The sequence below is a fragment of the Cervus elaphus genome, chromosome 11, assembly GCF_910594005.1.
Source record: "Cervus elaphus chromosome 11, mCerEla1.1, whole genome shotgun sequence".
Taxonomy (NCBI): domain Eukaryota; kingdom Metazoa; phylum Chordata; class Mammalia; order Artiodactyla; family Cervidae; genus Cervus; species Cervus elaphus.
In genome coordinates, this window is record NC_057825.1 from 18,679,821 (window position 1) to 18,702,697 (window position 22,877).

General features: G+C 48.3%; 1 protein-coding gene across 5 annotated transcripts in view; it reads left to right on the forward strand.

The window, feature by feature from the left end:
• Positions 1-22,877, forward strand: part of ASAP2 (ArfGAP with SH3 domain, ankyrin repeat and PH domain 2) — a 153,617-nt gene that overhangs the window by 101,424 nt on the left and 29,316 nt on the right. For all 5 annotated transcript variants that reach the window (XM_043917025.1, XM_043917027.1, XM_043917026.1 and 2 more), the window contains exons 10-15: positions 5,831-5,934; positions 6,166-6,235; positions 11,432-11,519; positions 14,718-14,766; positions 14,844-15,010; positions 17,518-17,651. In XM_043917025.1, coding sequence (XP_043772960.1) covers positions 5,831-5,934; positions 6,166-6,235; positions 11,432-11,519; positions 14,718-14,766; positions 14,844-15,010; positions 17,518-17,651 — 612 coding nt within the window. The remainder of the gene's footprint in view (positions 1-5,830; positions 5,935-6,165; positions 6,236-11,431; positions 11,520-14,717; positions 14,767-14,843; positions 15,011-17,517; positions 17,652-22,877) is intronic.

Below are 22,877 nucleotides of genomic sequence, written 5' to 3' on the forward strand. Positions count from 1 at the left end.
TTCTTTGAGTTGGTTTTATAAAACCATCTTTTAAAATACGCTTATTTCGTGGAGGAACCATTACCATAGGCCTTGCCTTAATGGCAGCATTTCAACAATTGCTGCTCCATCCACCTTACCGTCTCTTCACGTAGGCACTCGTCGTTCATATCAATTACTGTTGATTCGCTCCCCGGGGCTCTGTGGTTCCGCTGCCCTGATGTCCATGGGCCCTGCCCGTGTGGCATCAGCAGGTGACTGGTGACCATCTGAATCTTCCAGCCTGGAGATGATGTTCCATAAAATGGGAGGAACTCGATTTTCTGCTTTCTGATGGGCATAAACCTTAGTTTCTTACATCATCTCTTTCATATAATTATTTCTTCTCTGTGTACTAACACATTTGCAGTGATCATTTGTATGTGGGGAGCTCGGTAGAAAAATCATTAAAAGGTACATTTTAAGGTGATTTCACATGTTTGCTACAGTGCAGATATTATAATGTAAAATTTAATGCAAACCCACATCCTTGTCAATGAAATTAAGTGAATTTCAGTTGTCAATGAAATCAATCGTCTATTAAATGACTTAGCAGGGTGTAAAGTTCACTGCTAGCATTTTGGCATGCTCTATTTTGTTTGAAGTTCTTATACTATAACTGAATATTGTTGTTTTTCTCCCGAATGCATTTACCTTTTGTGACCGAAGTCTAGGAGAGTAAGTAGTTCAGTATTTTTAATAAATCGTACAACTTTGCATGCTTTCTTCATGAACTTCAAAAAATAGATACTTCTTCCGTGAAATGTCTAATAGCAGTTTTTATCTTTGTTCTTCCTCTTCCAAGAGCTGTGGGTTTTATTAAAAGACCAAAGAATTTGAATGCATAACTGTTAGTGAAATGGAAGTTTTCCAAGTTTCCAGTTTAGCCTTTGGGGGTCACTCCTTTGTGAAGGTGAAACCGCTGGCCCCTTCCCCTTCCACTACATCACTGAGTTCTGCCTGTCTTCGGAAGCACCTCGGTGTCTGCCTCGGGGGCAGGGACTGCCTCTGTTCCCCACAGCCCCAGTGACCTGTATTGCACATTCTGTTTGAGTGACGTTTTAAAAAAATGACAGCATATACATTTGGGGGCTTGCTGGCTGTGTCCTCAAATGTACAGATGCTTTTTTCTCCAGCTGGACCTCATGCAGGCAGAGGAGGCCTTCCAGCCTTCTCTGCCCGGCTGGCCATCACGTCATCACACCATATTGCTCCTCTGTAGGCTCTTGATAAACACGGGTCAGCTGAGTGAGAGGTTGGCAGATTGAGGTCGGATGTAGTGCTGGAAATTTCTCACAGCCTGGTGACTTCCTCCCGGGCTAGAGAAATCTAGGTCCTGATATCCCCAAACATGGAATATAAACAGCAAAAGGGGGGAGAAAGAGCTTGGAGTGTGGAGACTACCATGGCCTGATTGTAACCAGAGGAGATGGCACTGATGTAGGAGCCACGGCCCCGGAGAACTCAAGGAGGATCCCTGAAGAAGGGTCAGACCTGTGAAGCAAAACCCAGGTTCAAAATCCCGGAGAGCAGGAGAGCAGGTGCTGGGGTTCGGTAGCCTTCTGGGCACAGAGGGGGGGGGGGCCTGTGTTTGCTTTGGCTGCCTGGGAAGAGGAGGTTATTTATAGCTCTGCAGAAAAGTGTAACAAACTTAACCAGCACAGACCAGAAGTCTTTAATGGCTTGTTGTTTTTCTGTTTTTTTGTTGACCAGCCTGTCTGCCCCAGATGCACACAGGGGTCAAGTGAACCTTCTTGACTGGTTCCTCTGGCTTTACGCCCAAAGAACCCACTCATCCACTGGCTGTGAATGTGTTGTCTTTTCTGTGTCTCACACTCTGTGTTGCTTTTTGATGATGATATTTCATCAGCTGGACATTCTGTGAATACACTGCAAGTAGTAAAAAAAAAAAAAAAAAAATGTGTGTAAGTTAAATTTGATCTGTTTTAAAATGATTTTTGTAATTGAGGTCCCTGCACTTAAAAGAATTGAACATTTGGGCGTTACTGTTGTTTAGTTCTCATTTGCTTCTTTTTGGATTCTCTTCTGGATTCTCTGTGACACAGAAAAGTGAAGGTGTTGATGGATTTTATTCAGTGTTTTAAAAATTCTAAATCTCCATGATTATAGTTCATAAAAATTAGGTAAGATGCCCCAAAGAAACTGCGTTGTTGGTTGGTAGGACTTACCCCCTATGTCCTCTGTGGCATTTCCTGCCTGCTTCACTTCTCAAGGTTTTCCAGGCACTTGACAAGTGTGATTAGTAATCAGGCCTTACAGCAGCATGGCGGGGCAGGTAGTGTTAGCCCACGTTTACAACTTGAGTCTGAGAAATGCATTTGCTGGAGTGATCTCAGGTTTGAGCCCTGGTTGCTTCCAGTGTAGGGCTCTTCTCTTTCCAGCTGTATTATGTGATTTTAATAAGATCTCTGTCAGATAGGATCTCTTAAGAAGCTACTCAGAGGGAATTCTCTGACGGTCCAGTGGTTAGGACTTGGCGCTTTCACAGCCAGGGCTTGGGTTCAATCCCTCGTTGGGGAACTAAAATCCTACAAGCTGCGTGGCACGGCCGAAAAAAAAAATGCTGCCCAGCAGTAACGGGGAACAGGTGGTAAGAGATGTTCACAGACCACAGCTTAGTGCTCACTTGGCAGAGCCCCACCCCGTTATGTCCATGCACATGTGTCCAGGGACATGCCTGGGGGAGATGGGGGCGGTTGGACATCACACCACTCCCTTCGCAGAGAGACTTGAAGCCTCCAGTCCATTCATCATGAGAGTCATCTGAACATAGACTTTCTGAGAGGCGGATGGATAAAATGTGAAAGTGTTTGTGATGTTCTAGATTCCTAGGGAGCTCAGGGATATTTCTGGGGTGTGTGTGTGTGTGTGTAAAATATGCAGCATCCTTCTCCCAGGGCCTTCCCAGGTGGTGCAGTGGTAAAGAATCTGCCTGCCAGTGCAGGAGACTCATGATGTGTGGGATCGATTCCTGGGTCAGGAAGATCCCCTGGAGTAGGAAGTGGCAACCCACTCCAGCATTCTTGCCTGGAAAGTCCCATGGACAGAGGAGCCTGGCGGGCCACAGTCCATGGGTTGCAAAGAGTCAGACACGACTGAGCAACTATGCACATATCATGTCCCCACCCCATTCCTAAAGATTTCAGATATGGAGTCTACTGCTCATCTAGGTGGTGTCTATCTCAGCAGGCTCCAGCAGCTAACCCTTCATAAGGCCACACAAAACTGAAGATCTTGGTTGGTGCCTGGGATCTGGGAATTTGTCTGGGTGTCACAGGACAGAGGGTATATGGGTATTGATAGAATTTTATGAGCACTTTCTGAAGGTCTATAAAATGCCTACATAACCTGTGTACTTCAGACATACAAACCGTCTCCACGGGGAGGCTCACTCCGTCGGGTCTTAGGTCGTCCTTGGCCCTCCTGGGAAGCATGCGTACGCTGGAGAGCCTTCGAGAGCCTGGGCAGTGTGGACGCCCCGGCCAGTTTTCCGTGTTGTTAGGTGATGGGTCTCCTTAGAATGAAAGGCTCTTGTCCCTTGATGTACATTCCGTTCAGCTGAAATCTTGGTTATATGAGAGGGCCAGCATTACTTCCTTCCCTTGATCACATGTTGTGTAAACAGATAAAGAAAGTCTGTTTTTTTGTTGGGTCACAATAGAAGTCACCTGGAAGGTGCTGCAGTAGTTCTAAAGCAGGTTCAGTTTTATGTTGGATGGATTATAATCCTCTTACAAATTTTAAATTTTATAGTTTCAGATTTGCTTGCACTTTTAAATTGATTCAGGAAACACCTTGTCTGAAGAATAAAACAGTAATTTCTTCCCCAGCCTCTGGCATCGTGTCTGATTCTGCTGAAAAGAAGAACGTCCTTTATATCCTGTTCATAAGACCTGTGAAGAGTTCTGATTAATATGCATGGCATGAACACTTTTAGCAGTGTGTCGCATGTTTCACCACTTATTTTGTTCAGGGTTTTTTTCCCCCCCTCCCCAGATCAATAGACGTATTTCTTGGTTGTACAGTGTAGCCTTTTGACAGGTCTATTTTTAGGCTTTTGCAGAGATTCAGATAAGTGAGCATTGTTTCTCCATTTCCCCTCCACTGCATTCATTTCCAGTGATGTTTAAAGCTGGTTTTCTCTAAACGTCTAGTACCAGTGTATGCTGCCCTTCCGAGAGAATATGGGAACTGGGACCATTCTCATCTCATGAATGAGCTGTTTGCCTTAGTTGTTTAGGGGCATGAATCCCGGTGGAAAAGGGGGATGTTTTTGCTGTCTGGGGCTTGCTTGTTCAGGCTCTGTTGTCAGTTCAGTTGTGGAATGGTTGTGCATATTATTGATTTCTCAGATGAAGATTAAAAAAAAAAAATTTTTTTTGCTGAATTATCTCACCTATATTCCAGAGTTTAAAAAGTCAGTGCCAGACAGCCCATGTTCATGGATTGGAAAACTTAGACTATTCTTAGGATGGCAGCATGCCCCCAAATTGACCTACAGATTCAGTGCCATCCCTATCAAAATAAAATCCCAGCTGCTATTTGCAGAAATCCGCAGGCTGATTCTGAATTCATACGGAAATGCAAAAGGACCCAGAATGGTCAAAGCAGTCCTGAAAAAGAAGAACAAAGTTGGAGGACTCAGCTCTTCTGGTTTCAGAACTTACCACAAAGCTGTAGTAGTCAGGACAGTGTGGCATTGACGTGAAGATGGGCACATAAATCAGTGAAACCCTCACATTTATGGTCAGTGGATTTTCAGCAAAGGTGTTAAGACAGTGCAATGAGAAGGGCTTCCCTGGTGGCTCAGATGGTCAAGAATCTGCCTGCCATGCAGGAGACCTGGGTTCAATCCCTGGGTCGGGAAGATCCTCTGGAGGAGGGAATGGCAACCCCTCCAGTGCTCTTGCCTGGAGAATTCCATGGGCAGAGGAACCTGGTGGGCTACTGTTCATGGGGTCACAGAAGAGTCAGACACGAATGAGCGACTTTCACTTTCCAATGAGGAAAGAGTCGTCTTTTCAGTAGATGACGCTGGGACAGGATAGCCAGAGCAAAAGAATGCATTTGGCCCCTGCCTCACGCTATAATAAAAAGTTAGTTCAAGAAGGCTGGAGTTTGCCAGGTGTGGTGGAATGGGCCAGATTCTCAGCTGACGGGGTGGACGGTCTGCCCTGAGGGATGCCCGTGGCCCTGCTGCTAGGGTGCATGGGGTCAGAAGGAGGGTGTTGTTCATGTGTGTAACATCCCAGGTGTTCACACAGGTGGTCTCCCTCAGGCCTTCCTAGGTTTACGGTCCTGACTAGAAGTTGTTTCCTATTTTCCCAGGAGGAAACTGAGGCAGGGAGCTTAGTAACTTGCCCAAAGAAAGAGGTGGAATGGTGTTTGTGTGTTTTGCTTGAAAGCCTGGCCTTTGTCAGCGCGCTGTGTTTCCTTTCTTCTCAAAGGCTGCTTTTGCTGCGCCAGGAGCTTCTTGCCACCATCAGGGACTTAAGGCTTGTAAATGAGTGAAATCTAAGTAACTTCACAAGTCACTGCCAGACAGCCCCTCCTTTCAGCCAGTTTGGGGATGCCGGTGTTTGTTATCTCCCTCTCCAGCCTGTGGGTGGTATTTATGGGTCCCAGGATATGACTTGTATGTCCCTTTTTGGATGTGTTTACGAGGGGAAATTCTCTAATTTAAAAAAAATTTTTTTTTTTTTTGTAAGGGCGTCAGTGTCTTTGTGTGCTGCCTTTTGAAAATTGGAATCTGGACAGGATTAAAAACAACTCACTTCTTAACCCTTTTCAGGATTTGCAGATGCGCCAGAGCACGGCCTATAGTTTACACCAGCCTCAGGGGAACAAGGAGCACGGCACGGAGCGCACTGGCAACCTCTACAAGAAGAGCGACGGGTGCGTAGACAGCGTCGCTACAGGCGAGGGGTGTGCGTAGGGGTGTGCGTGTGTAGACGGCACCGTTAGAGGCGAGGGGTGTGTGTGCATGCATAGACCGCGTCGCTAGAGGCTTGCGGGGGGTGTGTGTGTGTAGACGGCATCGCTAGAGGCTTCAGGGTGTGTGTGTGTCGTGTAGTGTCCTACATCCACAATCTCTCAACTCCTTATCTTTGCCCATGTATCTATAAGGATCCGAAAAGTGTGGCAGAAAAGGAAGTGTTCGGTGAAAAACGGCTTTCTGACCATTTCCCACGGCACCGTAAGTATCCTTTCATCGCAGTCCCCGTGGTAATGGGATGAGAGGTGCGGGCTGGAGGCCTGGTGAGGGGACCCGGCCCTGGGTGCTGGCCCTGAGGGTGCATTTTAAACACGTTTCCTGCTGAAAAAGCTTGTCTGGGTTCCTCCTCTGTTTGGTACACGTGTTCCTGTTCACAGTTCCCCGATCTGGGGCCCTTGCTGCCTAACAGCGTCAGGAACATCTGAGGAGTTGGGTGGTCTGTGTTTGGAAATTGAACGTCGCACTTGGGATGATTTCTTCTTTTCCGTTAGAGAAAAGCAGGCGGTCAGGACTCTGGGAATCAGAAATCCAAGAGAGGAGAGATTTCAGTAACTTCACTGCAGACACACTGCACCCAGCCTTCATCAGGTTCTTTTCTCCAACCCTGTATACAGTTGCCCATGCAGGAAACTGAGCCAACATAGGCTGAGCCAATTGGAAAACCAATTGGAACAGGATGGTTGGCTAATCTGGCTTGCAGAGACCGGAACTTGTAACCACAGTTATAGACACGGCCCTGGTCTCTGATGGTCTTAAGGCTTGTTATCACCTTACTGGGCGTGGACATGGGATCTGGTGAAAGCCACGGAGGCTGGTAGACATTTGTTAAATGTTTGGAGGTGGAGTTGGTGGCCGTTTTGCTGTGACAGAGGATGCTGGTGGTGGCCTGTGTTCCCACGCTCCAGGCCAGAGGCCTGGCCCTGACTGCAGGCCACGGTGGAGAAGAGCCTTCTTCCCTCCCCGCCATCACCAGCTCCCCTGGGAGGGGCAGAGCTGGGCAGGAGCGCACACAGGCTCTCTGGGCGCCCGGGTGCGTGGACGGAGCTCATGGCTCAGTGTGGTTCCAGGGAAACGGCCCTTGTCCGTGTTGAGGAGTAAGGAGACAGAGTAAACCTCACTCAAAGGATGGCACTGCGGCATGGTCTGTGTTCCACTGGGAGAGGTGGCTTCCTTCATGTCCTCTCACTCTGTGTGGGGAGGGAGAGACCATAGAAGTAGTGGGTGCCAAGAGTCAGGAGGGGTCTCTGGGGACCTTTGACCTGGGGGTGGAATGGGGCTCCCGCCTGGGCAATTGAAGGTCATTTCTCTTCTGTAAAATCCGGCCTTTCTGGGCTGCCTTTACAGTCACCTCGTCCCTGTGAGGCCTTGCATTGTGGGTCCTGATGTGATGTTCTGTCCATATAGGTGTGTGTGTGTGTGTTTGTGTGTGTCGGGGTGACAGTACTGTAGACTAAGGAAAGCAGATTGATTCAGTCATCAATCCTCTTTAACGTGGAGCGTGGAAAAAATGGAGGAAGGCCAGGTTCCCTTCCTGCCCTAACACCTGTGATTCTGTGGTTTGCTTTCCAACTGTTATCTACTCTGTTTTAACTCAGGTTTAATGTCTCAGTGCAGAAAATGTTATAAAGTAAGACTGAGTTTCTCTGCATGCTTGTTTACAGCCCTAAAGTCATCGGGTCTCTTTGGCTTCATTGGCGTGTCCACGAGACCCAGGGCCTCAGCTTGAACCAAAGAGTGGTTCTGCCTGCACTTCAGAGATGACAACAGGCCTGGTCATTTCTGGTAATCCTTTGCTGACAACATTGGTTCTCATCACTTCTGTTGCTTGAACTTCCTCTTAAAAGATACAGAGGCTTAGTTTTCTTGAAATGTTGCCGGGTTGTCCCAGTTTTCAGCAGATACTACTGTTATAACCAGCTTTACCAGTGTGGGGACAGCTCAGCTTGCAAGCCACACCACCACGTGTTGAGTTAGCGTTTCCTCTTTGGGGATTCTGCTGCAGGGAGTCCTTCTCTCTGGACACCTCCTCCTGCCTTTAGCTGCCTAGCCCTCGAGGACCTCTGCCTCCAGCCCAGAAGAGTGGCAGGTAGGGGCTTTGTCCCTCTGCCTCCCCTGGGAAACAAGTCAGCCCTCTTTCTTCAGTGGGGTTCCCTGTATGCTGCAGAAGGCAGACCCTGACACTCCAGTGCCACCGCACCCACAGAGCGTTCACACGTGAATGAATCCTCTACTGAGAAAGGAGAGAGGCCTGTTTGATTTGGTCTGGTTTGAATCTGGCTCCTTGTGTAGCTTACCTGTTCAGCCAGCATCTCCCTTAGTGTGCTAATTTACCATCAGAAAAGAAAGGGGCAGTTTTTCCAAGACTTGACCAAGTAAGTGGGAATCTCAAGAGCAGAATCCGCCACCCAGCTGAGAATTGGGTCTTTACGTCGTGCAGAAGCTCAGGGTGTACTCGCATTGATAGGAAAGCTAGTTTCTTCCCTGGGAGCTGGCAGCCTTTGGCACACGAGATTGTTGTCTTCTGTGTTTCAGCGGAGGGGCAGTGATGACATCCGGGGTGGATTCACTAGGAAGCCCAAGTTGGTATTCCCTGTTAGCCAAGGCTAATTGTGTTTTCTGGCACCAGAAAGAAGTTATCCTTGGGACAAAATGACTCTAATTAGATATCCTCCTTGCCAGATTCATCGCTTTGCCACACTGCCAAAGACTGGAGACTGCACCAAGCTGGAAGAGAAAAGTCTGTTGGCTCTTACGAAAATCTTTTAAAAAAATTTTTAAATGATTATCAATCAGGCAGAAGGAAGAATATAAGCTTCCTTTTTAAAAGCCTGACAAATTGGGGGAAAATGTAATGGCCTGATTAAAACGGAGCCTCACTAATAACCCATGTCTTCATGGTACACACTTAGGGCTGTAGGTCTGTTTTCTGCTCCTTCCTGAGTTTTTTCCTACTAAACCAAGGCTCCTCAAATTAGGCCCTCAAGGAACATTGGTATCTGATGGACTAGATGGACATGTTCCACAGCTGAATTTTAATGATGGGAGCATTGCCCCCAAAATTGTAGCGCGGAGGCAATTTAATGGATACAATGTTCTCTGCTTAAAATTTTTCTCCCGTGAATTTTTCGGACAGCTTTGCTGGCAAACTCATCATTAATGTGAATGGGCCAGTAGCAAGCCCTTGTTAGTGTAAAACTCAGAACAGCTCAACGTGGTCGGCTTCTGTGTGTCGTGGACCATTCTCACGGTTGTCCTTGTGGAACGGTAGCCACGTTCACTCCATCGTCATTCCTGTTTCATAGATAGGCACTGGATGTTTTTCCAGTATATTGTGTATCTCACGGCGCACTCACGGTGAAGTCGGAAGCTTGTCTTTGAGAGAAGTTGTGTCTCAGTAAGAATGGACCACTTTCCCAACTGCCCAGGGAATATGAAAGAACGCAGGTTGGAGGGGGATGGAGGGAGGGGGGAGCACTCACTCCAGTGTGGTTCTTTGCTGCACTCAGGACACTGAGAGATAATCCAGTAGTGGCTCTGCTTCCCAGGAAGCTGTGTCGAGGGCCATCAGGAGCTCAGGCTCCAGGGCCGGGCTGTCTGCTTCCAGTGTTGGTGTCGTTGCTCCCAAACTGTGCCTGCATCATCAGATTTACTGTCAGGGTCACTTTCTATGTAAATGGTGGAGCAGTTCCTCCCTCGGAGAATTAAATGAGTGAGTTCTTTGAAAATGCTTTCAACAGTGCCTGCCTCGTATAAGCACATACGATAATAACTACAAGAACAATAGCAGCAAAAAAAAAAAAGAACAATAGCAGCAACTGAGTAAAAGTATCCATTCTTATTCAAAATCGTCTTCTCCTCCATGGAAGCGTTTCTGCATTGACCACGATCTGTCATACCCCTGTCACCGCTCCTGTATCTAGATTCAGTGGACACCAGCACTTGGAAGTAGTCCAGGAACATCACCTGAGTGCACCTGAACACTTGTGGGATCCCAAGAGGTAACACAGTAGACGGATACCTCTTGTGGGCCAAGCCCCCTGGGGAAGCACTTGGTTGCAGTTGTGGTGGTGTGGGCTCCTACTGTAGAACTATACCGTTAGATCTCCTGGTTCCCACCGAGCCCGTTAACTCTCCTGATACAGATCCGAAACTGGGTTTATGGTGCTTGGGACTGTCAAGGTGTGCTGGATCAGGCCGAGCATAGAGTCCTGGAGCAGGGATTTCTGATGACCCGGGCCGTCTGTTGGGCTTCTGCTGTGGTGGACACCCCGTGATTTCCACCTGAGGGATGAGGGCAGCATGGCCGTGACCAGGAGAGTCCAGTCCAACCCTGACCGTCCAGCTCCTGCTCACCCCCAAGTTCCTTTTATGAAACACTGCCAGGGTCAGCCCTCTTGGAATGGAGGCCCTCTTGACTCCAAGCTCAGTTGAGGTGGGTCTGTAAACGCTGGTCTGCTCAGGTGTGGATGCATGTGAGTGTGTGTCTCGGTTAGTCCCACATCCAGGCGTCTGCCGTTTCTTGCCTTGGCTGGTGGCCTCGGGAAGGGTGAGTAAGAACAGCTGAACTCTGAGACATTCGACTCGGTCTCTGCTTTAGCGGTGTGGTGGGTGGTAAGACAAGCCTTTCATATTGGGAGATTTCTCCAAGATTTCCAAGGGCATTTTGCCATTCGGAATTATTTTTTTCTGAAATTATCTTCTTATCCTCTGCCCTTTGCTTTCTGGGGACTAGTTATGATAGTTTTTGAAATGGTAGTAAAGTAGTCATTTTTGCCACATCTCTGACAAAAGGGTGCTGTGATCTCTTGTTACCATTGTGTGTGGAGGGGTAGGGGATACATATGTGAATGAAGTGGGTTTTGTGGAAAGTTCAGTCACAGATGGCTGGCATTAAGGATCATGAATCTATCATCTGTCATTATTTCAGAAAGCCGGGGATATGATTCTGCTATTATGTGTGTGCCCTGAGATTACTCTCCCTGAAAGTGCTCAGGAAAACACTTTGAGGTCACTAGAAGTTGATCTGGGAGCCTGTGTTCCCAGCTGATCAGGATGGAGTGCCTCTGGGCTCTGGCCAGGGAGCATTTTGATCTCAGGGAGCCCACTGCCCTTGGACCTCAAAGCTGGCCCAGCATCACTTGTCCCCCAACTTGGGTGGGGGTGTGGGACCCCGAGTGTCCCTTGCAGGGAAGGGCAGCTGCCTCCTGGGAGCGAGACCCAGGGACACCCTGCCAGGTACCTGTGTCATGCCTTCCAGAGAAAGCCTGCCTTCTGGTCGCTGTCTTTGCAGCCCCGCGAGACCCTGTTCTTGCTGCATTTTGATGAGGAGTGATGCTGTGGTTTCCCATTCCTTTCCACTCAGCTCTGCTTTTGTTTTTTGTTTTTGTCTTTCAACAGGCTAACCGGCCTCCCGCAAAGCTTAACCTGTTAACCTGCCAAGTGAAAACCAACCCCGAGGAGAAGAAGTGTTTTGACCTAATTTCACGTAAGCTTCTTTCTCAGACACTCAGCTGCAGAGAAATTATTTTAAACTCTCGTCTAGGGCATCAACCCCATTTCAAACAGTGCATTTTGAAGAATTGGTTTTCACGGAGAAATGCCTTTTTTCCGGTGACTGCGTCCTCTCTTCCTCCCCCTGGTAACTACGGTCAGCTTGCTGGTCTCTTGGGTTGAGGACAGGAAGCTGCTCCACTCAGGGGCTCTGTAAACCCGCCACATCCTCTCCGCTTCCCGGGCCTCCGGTTTCCTCTTTGTAAACAAGGAGATTGTGCTAGATCAACCCTCCAGCCTATAGTCCTTTCACTGTGAAAACAGGGCGACTCTGTCTTCAGAGCTCCACTGACTTGGGGGTTGTTAGAAACACTGTCATATTGGCGTGATGCGGCCCCCAGCAGAGCCCTTGAGACCCCCAGGTTGGAAATCGACTTGTATTCCCACCAGAGAGTCAGCGTTTCTGCTCCTGCAGGCTGCTTGTTTTGGAGGCACACCCAGAAGAACCCCACAGTCTGCTCCTTTGTGGCGTGAGGCCTCTCGACCTCCCCTGAAGATGAATGCTGTCTTATTAGCCTCAGTCTCTCCTCAGATCGCGAGGCTTTTAAAGACGTGTGTGGGGTTGTATTATTGAGGCTGGGGAGTTTACTATGTAGTTTAATGCTCACAGCCCCTGGAACGATCAAGGGAGACAGGGCAAAGTGAGAAGACCCTGGCCTGATGAGCCTCCTGAGAGGCTGGGGATCGGCCTCCGGCCTGATTCTTCCTGTTAAGCAGGTTGCTGGGGGCAGGCATCACCAAGACACCTTTGTTCTCTTAACACACGTGCGTGGTGGAGGAAACAAGTTAAGCTACAGATGGACAGCAAGGGTGTGGTTTCGGATGTGGGTCCACCAAGCCCCCAGGAGCTTCCCTTCCTCCTAAGCCTCACCCTGCAAAGCCAGCTTGACTCTCTCACCCAGAGAGCCCAGAAGAACAACAGACGGACCGCTGGCTTCAGCTGTTTCACTGCAGGATCCTCCTCTACCCATCTTTCCCCCAGAGGGAGATTGCCATGCTGATCAAGCTGTCAGTGAGCCTGGCTGCTCAAGGAGGACGTTCCTGTGGCCAGGCCAGCCATTCCGGGAGCGCGTCTGACCCCCTTGCCCTCGATACCCTCCCCCTCCCCCCTATTTACAAATCCAAGTCCTGAGCTGTTAGCCTCAGATCACGTGGTCCACCTGGTGGGGTGGGAGGTACAGAAGCTGAGATGGTCTGGGTCAGTCTCCTAAGTGGGATGGACCCTCAGGGTCCACACGGAAGGCAGGTGGCCAACTGGAGTCCGAGCCCCCAGTGGAGGAGCAGCCCAGTCCGGGACCCGGCATAGCGGGGTTCCAACCACATCCTGTTGCTCTTCTCCCTCCAGCTGAAGCTCCTAGATACTGTTCTTGGTGTAAAGGCATCTTGTTTAGTGTGCATGCCAGGGAATTCTTACTTGGCAGTCTTCATGGAGAATTTCTCCCGATCCCCACCATTCACGTGCTAGAGCACAGAATTAGCTACAGACGTGGGTTGCTGTCTCCCCACCCTACCCTATCTCTTTGATTTTCCTCGGGGCCTGTGCCTGGTCTGACCATGAAGTGACTTGGGGAGAATGGAGGGTATTAGCCTGATGTCAGACTGGGGCCTCTGGACAACCTGCCGTGGCAAGGGCTTCCCCAGGACCCAGGGTCTGCTTGGGGTGGGTGAGGCCCTGCACCCCAGGTAGACTGGAGGCGGGGAAAGTGGCCTCTCCTCTCTTCCCAGCACCTGGCAGGGACGCTCCGCTCGGCCACTAACATCTGCACTGCAGGATCAAGTTTATTTTTCTGAACTTGACGCAGTTCTCCTAAACCCTGTTCCTTTCCTCAGTAACGGGTGGGGGTAGGATTCCCCCTGGGTGTCAGAAGACAGGTAGGAGGAGGCTGGAACCTGGAGTCAGAAAACCTGATGCACTCATTCCTACCCGTTCACCTCTCCGGGCCTCAGCCTCCTCTCGGCCAGCGCACCAGAAGTCTCCTGAGGACTAAAGCGCTTGCACAAGTGTAATAACAGCAGCGGCTGGAGATGCCGTGTTTGCTTTCTTTGAGGGGCATCGATGTTTATTGTGAACCCTGAGAGAGTACACGCCCTGCCCGTCCCTGCCCTGCTGTCTACAGAACTTGGATGTCCCTCACCCCTTTTTCTTTCTTTTTTTGTGTTTTAAATTTAACTTTCTTTTTTACGTTGTTTCTGGACCGATTTTAGACAGAATTTCTGTATATCCCTTTTCCAGCCCTCCTAATACTGACAGCTTAGTACAGAACTGCCTAATGCCATTAGCTCATTAGCATTAGTCACTCAGTCATGTCCGACTCTTTGCAACCCCATGGACTGTGGCCCACCAGGCTCCTCTGTCCATGGGATTCTCCAGGCAAGAATCCTGGGTGATCCTACTCCAGGGGATCTATCTTCCTGACACAGGGATCAAACCCACGTGTTCTGCATCGCGGGCAGATTCTTTACTATCTGAACTACCTCCTGACCATGTCTGGAGCTGTGAAAACCAGGATGTTTGCATGGCTGCAATGCCCGTAACTGACAATCTTATTCACATTTTACCATTTCTTCTGTTAGTGACCTTTTTTCTGTCCCAGGGCTTCACATTGCTACTGCTATTTCGTCCTAGTCTCCTACAGCCTATAGCGGTCCTGTATCTTTCCTTGTCTTTTGTTACTTTGATACTTTGAGAATTATTGATCAGCTTTTTGGTCACCTGGCTCTCAGTTTGTGTTCCTCTGATGCTTTCCCACAACTGGACTGATGTTACACATTTTGGGCTAAGAACCCAGAAAGCTTGTAAGATCCTTGTTCTAGAAAAGGGTTTCATACTATTCAAAGGGCCATAGCAATTGGGGACCAACTCTGCAGCAAGTTAAAAAAAAAAAAAAAGACTTGTTCTCTTTAGACTTGAATGGAGGCACAGAGGCGGCTTGCTAATTTGCATCACAAAGCTACAATTTCCAAGCTAGGGCCTGCCTGCGAAGGGGTGGGAGTGCCTGATTGTATACAAATCATTGACTTCCTAGTGGAGTTTAGACTCTTCCCAAGGTTAATTACAAACCACTTTCTTTTGGAATTGTGTGTGAATTACTGTCCAGACTTCAATTGACAAAAACCCTTCCTTGCCCTGCAGATGACAGGACGTACCACTTTCAAGCTGAGGATGAACAGGAGTGTCAAATGTAAGTTACGCAGCGGAGGAACCTGGGACGGGCCATTGTCCTTGGGATTTAACAGAGCGTCACTGTTACTTCTCTAGATGGATGTCTGTGCTGCAAAACAGCAAAGAAGAAGCTCTAAATAACGCATTTAAGGGAGATGACAACACAGGGGAAAATAACATCGTCCAGGAGCTGACGAAGGAGATCATCTCGGAGGTCCAGGGCATGACGGGCAACGACGTGTGCTGTGACTGCGGGGCGCCAGGTGACCCAGCCGCCCCCTCCCAGCCCAGGGGCTGTGGAACCTGGTCACGGATTTTTGCTGTCCTGTCACATGTCCAGTTCAGAGCAGCCCAGCCCAGCCCGGGCTCCCTGAACTGTGTGCAGAATGGGGAGAGGGTGTCTGCCTCCCAGCCCCCAGGACAGGCCCCGGAGGGGAGAGAGCTGAAAGTTATAAACGCTTTCTGAGAACTGGAAACAGAAGCACACAGCGAGGGTGAAGCCGGGGTCACCGGTCACTGTTGGCTGGAGGCTGCGGCTCCTTCCGGGGTTTGATCCACCCTCTCTTTGTACCACGTCTGGGGCAGCTTTAAGCCGCTGTCTCGCCAGTGGCTCTGGAAGAACCACTGGCTTTGTCAGATGGCGGTTTTTCTGTTTGGAAAGCGAAGGGACCAGTCCAGACTGCTTGTGGGCCCCTTCCAGCTGCTGTGTTCTGTGAAATGAGGTTTTTATTTCTGAGTTTTGATAAAGCCTGCTGGGCTTCCTGGGTGGCACTAGTGGTGAAGAACCTGCCTGCCAGTGTGGAGATGTAAGAGACGTGGGTTTGATCCCTTGGTCCAGAAGATCTCCTGGAGGAGGGCATGGAAATCCACTCCAGTATTCTTGCCTGGAGAACCCCATGGACAGAGGATGCTGGGGGTGACAGTGCATAGGATTCCAAAGAGTCAGACACAACTGGAGCAACTTTTAACATTCGCTGGGGTTTCATTTTTAATGGACAGAAATTATCATTGTAGATTTTAACAAACAGTACTTTAAAAGTTTAAAGAGTTGGCTTACTCTTATAATTCAGATGGAATGGTGTTGGTCAGGGGAGCTGCAGAGTAGTGTTTTCTGAATATTTGTAAAATGGGAAAGGTTGTGGCTTGGTTAGGATGGCCACTTACCTTCTCGTTCCTCTAATTCTGTGGTGATTCTTATTGAAAACAAAGCAAAGATAGAGTGGACAGTTGAGACGTGCCATGGTGGGGGGCAGGGGGGTCCCTGTTAGGTTGGAGGCTGTATTTGGGGGTAATTTGAAGAATTACCTCCTGAGGCCTTGGACCATTAATAACATGTCTTTGGCAGGAGATGAGGTGGGTAGCAAAAGTAGTAAATCACACTTTTTTCTTAGATGAGGACATGCAGTACTTGGACTTCTAAAACACTCTTGTAAGAAACAAAGTCAGAGCTACAACATTTTTGTTTTAAAATGCTAAGACAATGCTAAGACTATAAAGTATTAATAGTCTACTTTAATATGACATGACATATTAAAGCATGTGTCTACTAAGCATGACACAGTTGATAACAGCAGAATAGGTCCAGAAAAGTGGAAACACAGGTGCCCAGAAGTGTTTCCAAACTCAGATAAAATTTTTATACCTTGAATATTTTAAAAAATAACTTCACGATTCACATGACCAAGGTTACAGTATTTACCTGCAATGAGTTTCTGAGGGCAAACAAGCAGTTCCAAAGAGAATTGAACTTCCGGACTGTGCTCACATGCTCAAGTGTGTTTTATTTTGAATTCCGAGTTTTTCAGTAAACCCAGCATGCAGCAAACCTATCTTGACTGCTTAACTGTGGCACGTGGTTAGGACACTTTTGCAAATAAGTGAATATGCAATGCGAGCTGGGTTTGAACCTGGGTAAAGGCAGGACTGCAGTCTGACTCCGCAGCGTCAAGGAAGGCCCCTGGCCTCTCTGAGCCAGATCGTGAAGGCATCGGCCCTGTGTGCGTCCAGATCCTCCTGTATGTGTTAAATGAGCTATTAAAGGAAAGCACCTGTAATTTCTGAAGCTCTCGTTACAGGTGGAGCTGTTCCTACTGTACTCACTTCAGCTCTGTGCTGAGCAGAGCTTGGCATCAGCACAGAGTATGTGTTCTCTGCTGGTATTGTTAGCGTCTTTGACATACAGACATATGAATTAAGGCTGTCCCCCATGTGGCACTAGACTATCCCCTTTGCTGGTACAACCTGGTGGGTTGTGGTCTGTGTCCAGGGACCCGTGACCGCTAGAGGGCACTGTGTCCTATTCTACACACAGCCCTGTCCCTTGGGAGCATTTATTAAATGAACGGAAGGATGGGCAATTGGAGCTGTAGGAAGAAGGGGAACAGATATGTGCACCTGTGCACTGTGTGTGACTTGTGTGTGTACTCAGTTGCTCGGCCATGTCTGACTCTTTGCGACCCCATGGACTGTAGCCCACCAGGCTCCTCTGTCCATGGGATTCTCCAGGCAAGAATACTGAAGTGGGTTGCCATGCCCTCCTCCAGAGGATCTTCCTGACCCAGGAATCGAACCCAGGTCTCCCGCATTGCAGGCAGATTCTTTACCATCTGAGCCACTGGTGGTAATTAGTGATGGATGAGGGTTCCCATTGCACCTAGGATCTGGCTGCATGGTGCATCAAAACTCCATGTTGAGTAGTAACCATACAAGAACCAAGTCCTGACCCTGGCCCCTCCTTACAAGCTTTGGTGTTCCTCGCTGTCTTTGGCAGATCCTACGTGGCTCTCCACCAACCTCGGCGTTCTCACCTGCATCGAATGTTCCGGGATCCACAGGGAGCTGGGCGTTCACTACTCCAGGATGCAGTCCCTGACGCTAGACGTGTTAGGAACGTCCGAACTGCTGGTAAGCTTTAGGTCCCTTGATTTTGGAATTTTGGAGTGAACACAGATGAGCTGAATGCGAGGTTTCCATTTTGGTCTCCTAAAATTCCCCTGAGCCTGGTAGCTGTTGATATTGTCAAGTACATTTGGGTAATTAGAAACTCACGGGTAATCCCTCCTCCTCGGCTACTAGAGGTTGAGGGTTGCAAAGCTTTATTCTTAAATGACTAAAATGGAAGTGAACTCGTAAAGGAGCGTGGAGACTGGTATGAGTGTTGGCAGAGTCCGATTCTTCCCAGGCATTGAGAGGACACGGAGCCCAGAGACAGGAAAGACTCCTCCTCCAGAGTCGTCAGCCAGGTTCTGCTGAGTCTGCGGTCGCTACCTCGCTTGAGCCTCGGGTGGACTTTTTCTCTGCCCCTTGTTGTTTGCCTTTTGGGAGAAATAATGATACTTGCTTCTACTGCTTGTATTTCTTTAAAAAACAAACAAACAAAACTCTCATTCTTGGTTCAGTGATACACATAGCCATGCACTATAGATCACTATTAGAGGTTGAAGCATTTTCTGTGAAGTGACTTTCAGAGCCTGGAGACTGTAGTCCCATCAAGGAACAAGTGCTTTGGGGGCACCTAAAGCATGAGCTCTTTGGAGTGTTTTCAGAGTCTGTAACTGCTGATTAGAAGGCAGTGTTTGAAGTTCTTTGTTGAGATAACCAAGCATTGGACAGTAAATATTAAGAGGATATTGATTACCATTGATTTTAATGTCAAGAGCAATAGTCTTGGCAGAAAATCAATTGCTGTGGTCAATAGACCTCTTGAGGGGCCATAAGTCTCATTGATGATCATTCTGGAACGGACGTGTCTGAACTTGTAATGCGTTTTGAACTATCTTGTTAAACAAATCCTTCATGTCTTTCCAAGGAATTCCTTTATGGTCTTGAAAGACAAAGCTGGGAGAAATTACAGTGGGTTCTGGTAGCCCAGTTAGTAGCATCACTGATTAATTGAAGTTTAAAACTAAGCTATCCTTGGCAAGACCCAAGCAGCATATTCTTTGTTACATAGTACAGTTATTGTTAATGTCATAACACACATAGGCTCCGTCATAGATCTGTGTGTGCAGACAGTGTCCTGGGTAACTGGAGACAGTGCGGACATGAAACCTTGGTACCTGGGGACAGCATAGACGCGAACCCCTCACGTGCATTTTCATTGAGCACTGCTAAACCAGGGCAGCTGCTATACAGCCCTTGTGGTTGTTCAGCTACTCAGTCATGTCCGACGCTCTGCGACCTAGTGATTTAAAAAAAAAAAAGAAACAGTGGGAAGTGTTAACTGGTTTATGTTGAGGTTTAACTGCTGATTTTGCGTGAGGCACTTTGCAAAGCGCTTTGTGTGTATTAGCTCATTTGCTCTTCAACCCCGTGGCCTTGGTGTATTATCCCCATTTTACAAAAGAGGAACTGAGGTTTAGAATGTTGTAACAAGCCCCAGGTTATGTGTTATCCACATACCAGGTCTGGAGTGGGGGTCTCTTTAGTCAGAGCTCACACTCTTAACCCCCTAAGGCTCACCCCGTGGGGAGTGCATAAACCTCACTGCAGCCCCTCCGTGCCCCCCCGCCCCATCCCTGACAGTGTCTACAGCCAACTGTCTGGGAGGCAAAGACGTCCTGCTTTGTAGTCTGCTCAGTCACATGATGTAAACACTCCCACTGGGGCCATTTTCAGGCCACCATGTGAATCACTGAATGATCCATAAGAAAGAGGTTTGGTCACACACATATAGTTAGCTCACCCCACAAGACACTGTTGTTTCAAGTATCTTCAAAAATAGAATAGTAAGATGTAGTAAAATCAGAAGTGATGAGTTTTGAGGACTACTTTGTTTTTAGTATAATTTTTATATTAAAACCACACTGTAATGCTTTCAGGATCTTAGTTCCCCAACCAGGGATCAAACCTGGGTTCCAAACAATGGAAAAATGCGAAGTCCTAACCACTGGACCACCAGGGAATTCCTCAGTAGTAGTTTATTTGATCGTGAATTTATAGAATGTAATTTTTAATAATGACTGTTTAACAGCTGAGCTCGTTTAAGCTGGTGGGAGCCTGATACCAGCACATCTGTTACACCTGCTTAAATACGTCTCAGAAATTTATCTGATGGTCTACACAAGACTGTTGCCTACTGCAGAGGGAAGCGCCAAAAGGGCTGGAAGGCAAATGTTTCCGTCTCGATGAAAGGAGGAGGTGACCTCTGACCCCTGGCTCAGAGCCTCATCTATGTAATCTCTCAGGCGTTTACGGTCTGACCAACTCAGCCACTGTGGAGAAATCCAGGCAGAGGCCGCTTAACTGACAGCTGCAGCTATTTCTGATGTCTAATCTCTGCCTAAACTCCCTTATCTAAGCCTCTTTTCCTCCGTGATTATCAGAAAAACAAAAGGGCAGGAGCCTGAATCACGTGGGGTTTATTCCCACCCTCTCTTTGCCCTGAACTCTAGCCACCCGCAGGATGCGGACGTCTCCCTGCCTCTCACCCCAACCCAGTTACTGCGGGCATGACCCCACGCCCAGACCCTTACTCCTCCGGTATAAATGGAGAGTGTGTGTCAGGTGTTAATAACACTGGTAAAGCATGAGAATTTCAAGCCTTTCTAAAGCACCCAGTTATTTTGTTTAGACAGATGCTGCCTGAACAAAAGATCTCCTGAAGGCTTGACTCATGCACGTCCTGTGTGTGCATGTATGTGTTTAGAATTCCACCTGGTGCATAGTAAGAACTATCAAGTATTGTCATCTCCTCTCCAGAAAGATTGGAACAAAATCCTCCCAGAAGAATGATCCGCGTGTCGTAATGTGTGAATCCTCCAGCTGGACCGACTGCTCCCTTTGTGAGCTTTTCAGGTTCACAGAGCCGTGGTATCAGGGTCCTGGGCTGGTGTGTTCATCGGAGTGTGTCTTCTGGGGTCGCACATGGTAACTAGACACTGTGTACTCTCTGAAAGAGATACGATGGTGAACTGGAGGAGGACTTGCCGGCGTATCCGAGGCTGCAGCCTGCCCCGAGCCAGGGTCCCAGCACCAGGGGGTCCTGTGACAAGAGACGGGGTTTTCGGACAGCCTGATGGAGACAGCAGAGACATGAGCAGGAAGCTTCGTTTCCTGTCGGCATTGCGTTCTGAACAGATGCTCATTCCGTAAAATGCTGCCCCTGTCCCCCCGTATGGCCTCAGCGTAGCTCTCATGATGGAAGTCTTTAATTCTGTCTAAATTGTCTTGCAAACAGCTTCCCCTGATGTGGTGCTTCACCATTTCCTTTTTAATTTGTTTTTGTTTCAAGCACGCTGAAGTCCCATGTTTAGTCGAGTGGTTTTAGCAGCATCTGTGAAGGTGGCTGGTTGGCAGTTACCTTTTCTTCCTTTTTCCTTCTCCTGGAATCACTTCGTATTCAGTGGAAGGAAACTGGGGTAATTGAAGTATTAAGTTGATTAGTTCAGGGAAGCTGTGCCATCTTAACTGGCGTGCACCAGCTTATTACCCTTAGATGTTAAAGCAACTCTACTTTCAGCAAGCCTCCTGAAAAGCAAAGATTTTAAAAAGATGAATTTCCTCCTTAAAACAGAAGATTGTGATTTCAGCTCTGAGTTTTAGATCGTTCATAGAACAGTATTGTTGGTATGAGACTCCTAGTTTCATATGACCAGTTTCACATTGTAAGTGAATTTACTAAAGAAAACTTCAGTGTTCTGTAATTGAATTTGAGTCAGTAATCTAAAGGGCTTCCCAGGTGGTGCTAATGGTAAAGTATTTGCCTGCCAATGTAGGAGACGTAAGAGACACGAATTTGATCCCTGGGTTGGGAAGATCCCTTGGAGAAGCGAATGGCAACCCACTCCAGTATTCTTGTTTGGGGAACCCAATGGACAGAGGAGCCTGGCGGGCTATAGTCCCTGGGGTCGCAAAGAGTCAGACACGACTGAAGCATCCACAGTAATTTAAAAATCACCTAACATCAGAGAATGGGGTCAGAAACCCCAGGAGCACACAGTCCTGATTCAAGCCCGTTTTGTGACCTCCTCATGCCTCCTTCTCCTGAGGTTGTTAACAAGCTATTAAATGTAAAGCAAATGAACTAACAGCTGGATCTGCAAGAGAGGGGAGAGGAAAACCCTCAGAAACTGAGAGCCTCCTTACGGATGACACCGCTGTCTCGCTCGGGGCTGAAGTGAAGCCATTCAGGCTACGAAGAGCAACAGGAAGTGGCAGCATCAGCCCCCATTTACTGAGTGACTGTCACGCTCCAGACGTCGTCCCAGGCCCTTTGTCTTATCTAGCCTGAACAAGAGCTTTGTTTTAAAAAGGTGGCTAAAAGGTTTATTCTTATATCACAATTATGAACTTTTTAAAAACCACGAACCCTATCAGAAAAAATTGAGCACCAAAACCAAGACCTGTATGTAATGTATAGTTGCATTTGTCTTAGTTACTAAGAAGTGTATTGTATACTTCATAAAATATATCTAAAGTAGACATTTTAAAGGCTCAGGGGAAACACAGTTTTTTTTCAGAGTATTTTTTTGTGCTCCCTTCTTTGGAGGCAGCAGTTTAGAGCTCACTGCTGTTTCTTAGCTCTGCCTACAAGTGTCAAGTTCTTTCACTTTCCCAGAGCCGTTTTTATCCATCTGTGTGTCATGCACTCCAAGCTTTCCAACCTTCTGGGACCTGAGGGGGCCCAGGAGATGACACCCCATTTTCCTGAGTGGATTTGGAACCACTTGGGAGATTGAAGGTCCGATTCATTGTTGAAAACCGCTGCATCCGCTGACCTGGTTCCCGCGTATGGGGGTAGCCGAATCCCAGACTTGGACTTGGGGCCGAGGCGGGGCCAGAGGGGCAGGCCCACCAGGCGCTGCATCCTGGGGGTGTCCCAGGGGTGTCCGTCCTTCCGAGCCCCTCGGGCAGGGAGGTCTTTTCTCTCACTGTCCACTCCTCTTCTCCCGGCACAAGTACAGGAAGACAGAATGTCTCAGGAATCGTGACCTTCCACCCGGAAGCATGAAAACAGGGCACCGGAGGCTCCCCGTCCTCACCCAAACTCTGGAAACCATCTCTAGAGAGAACCCACAGCCCCTTTCTGGCTCAGGGGCCCGAGAGGGTAGGTGCCCCGGGTCTCCAGGGATGTGTCACTGCTGGACCCCATCCTCAGGTGCTTTGCGCATCAGGGAGATGTAGTCCCAG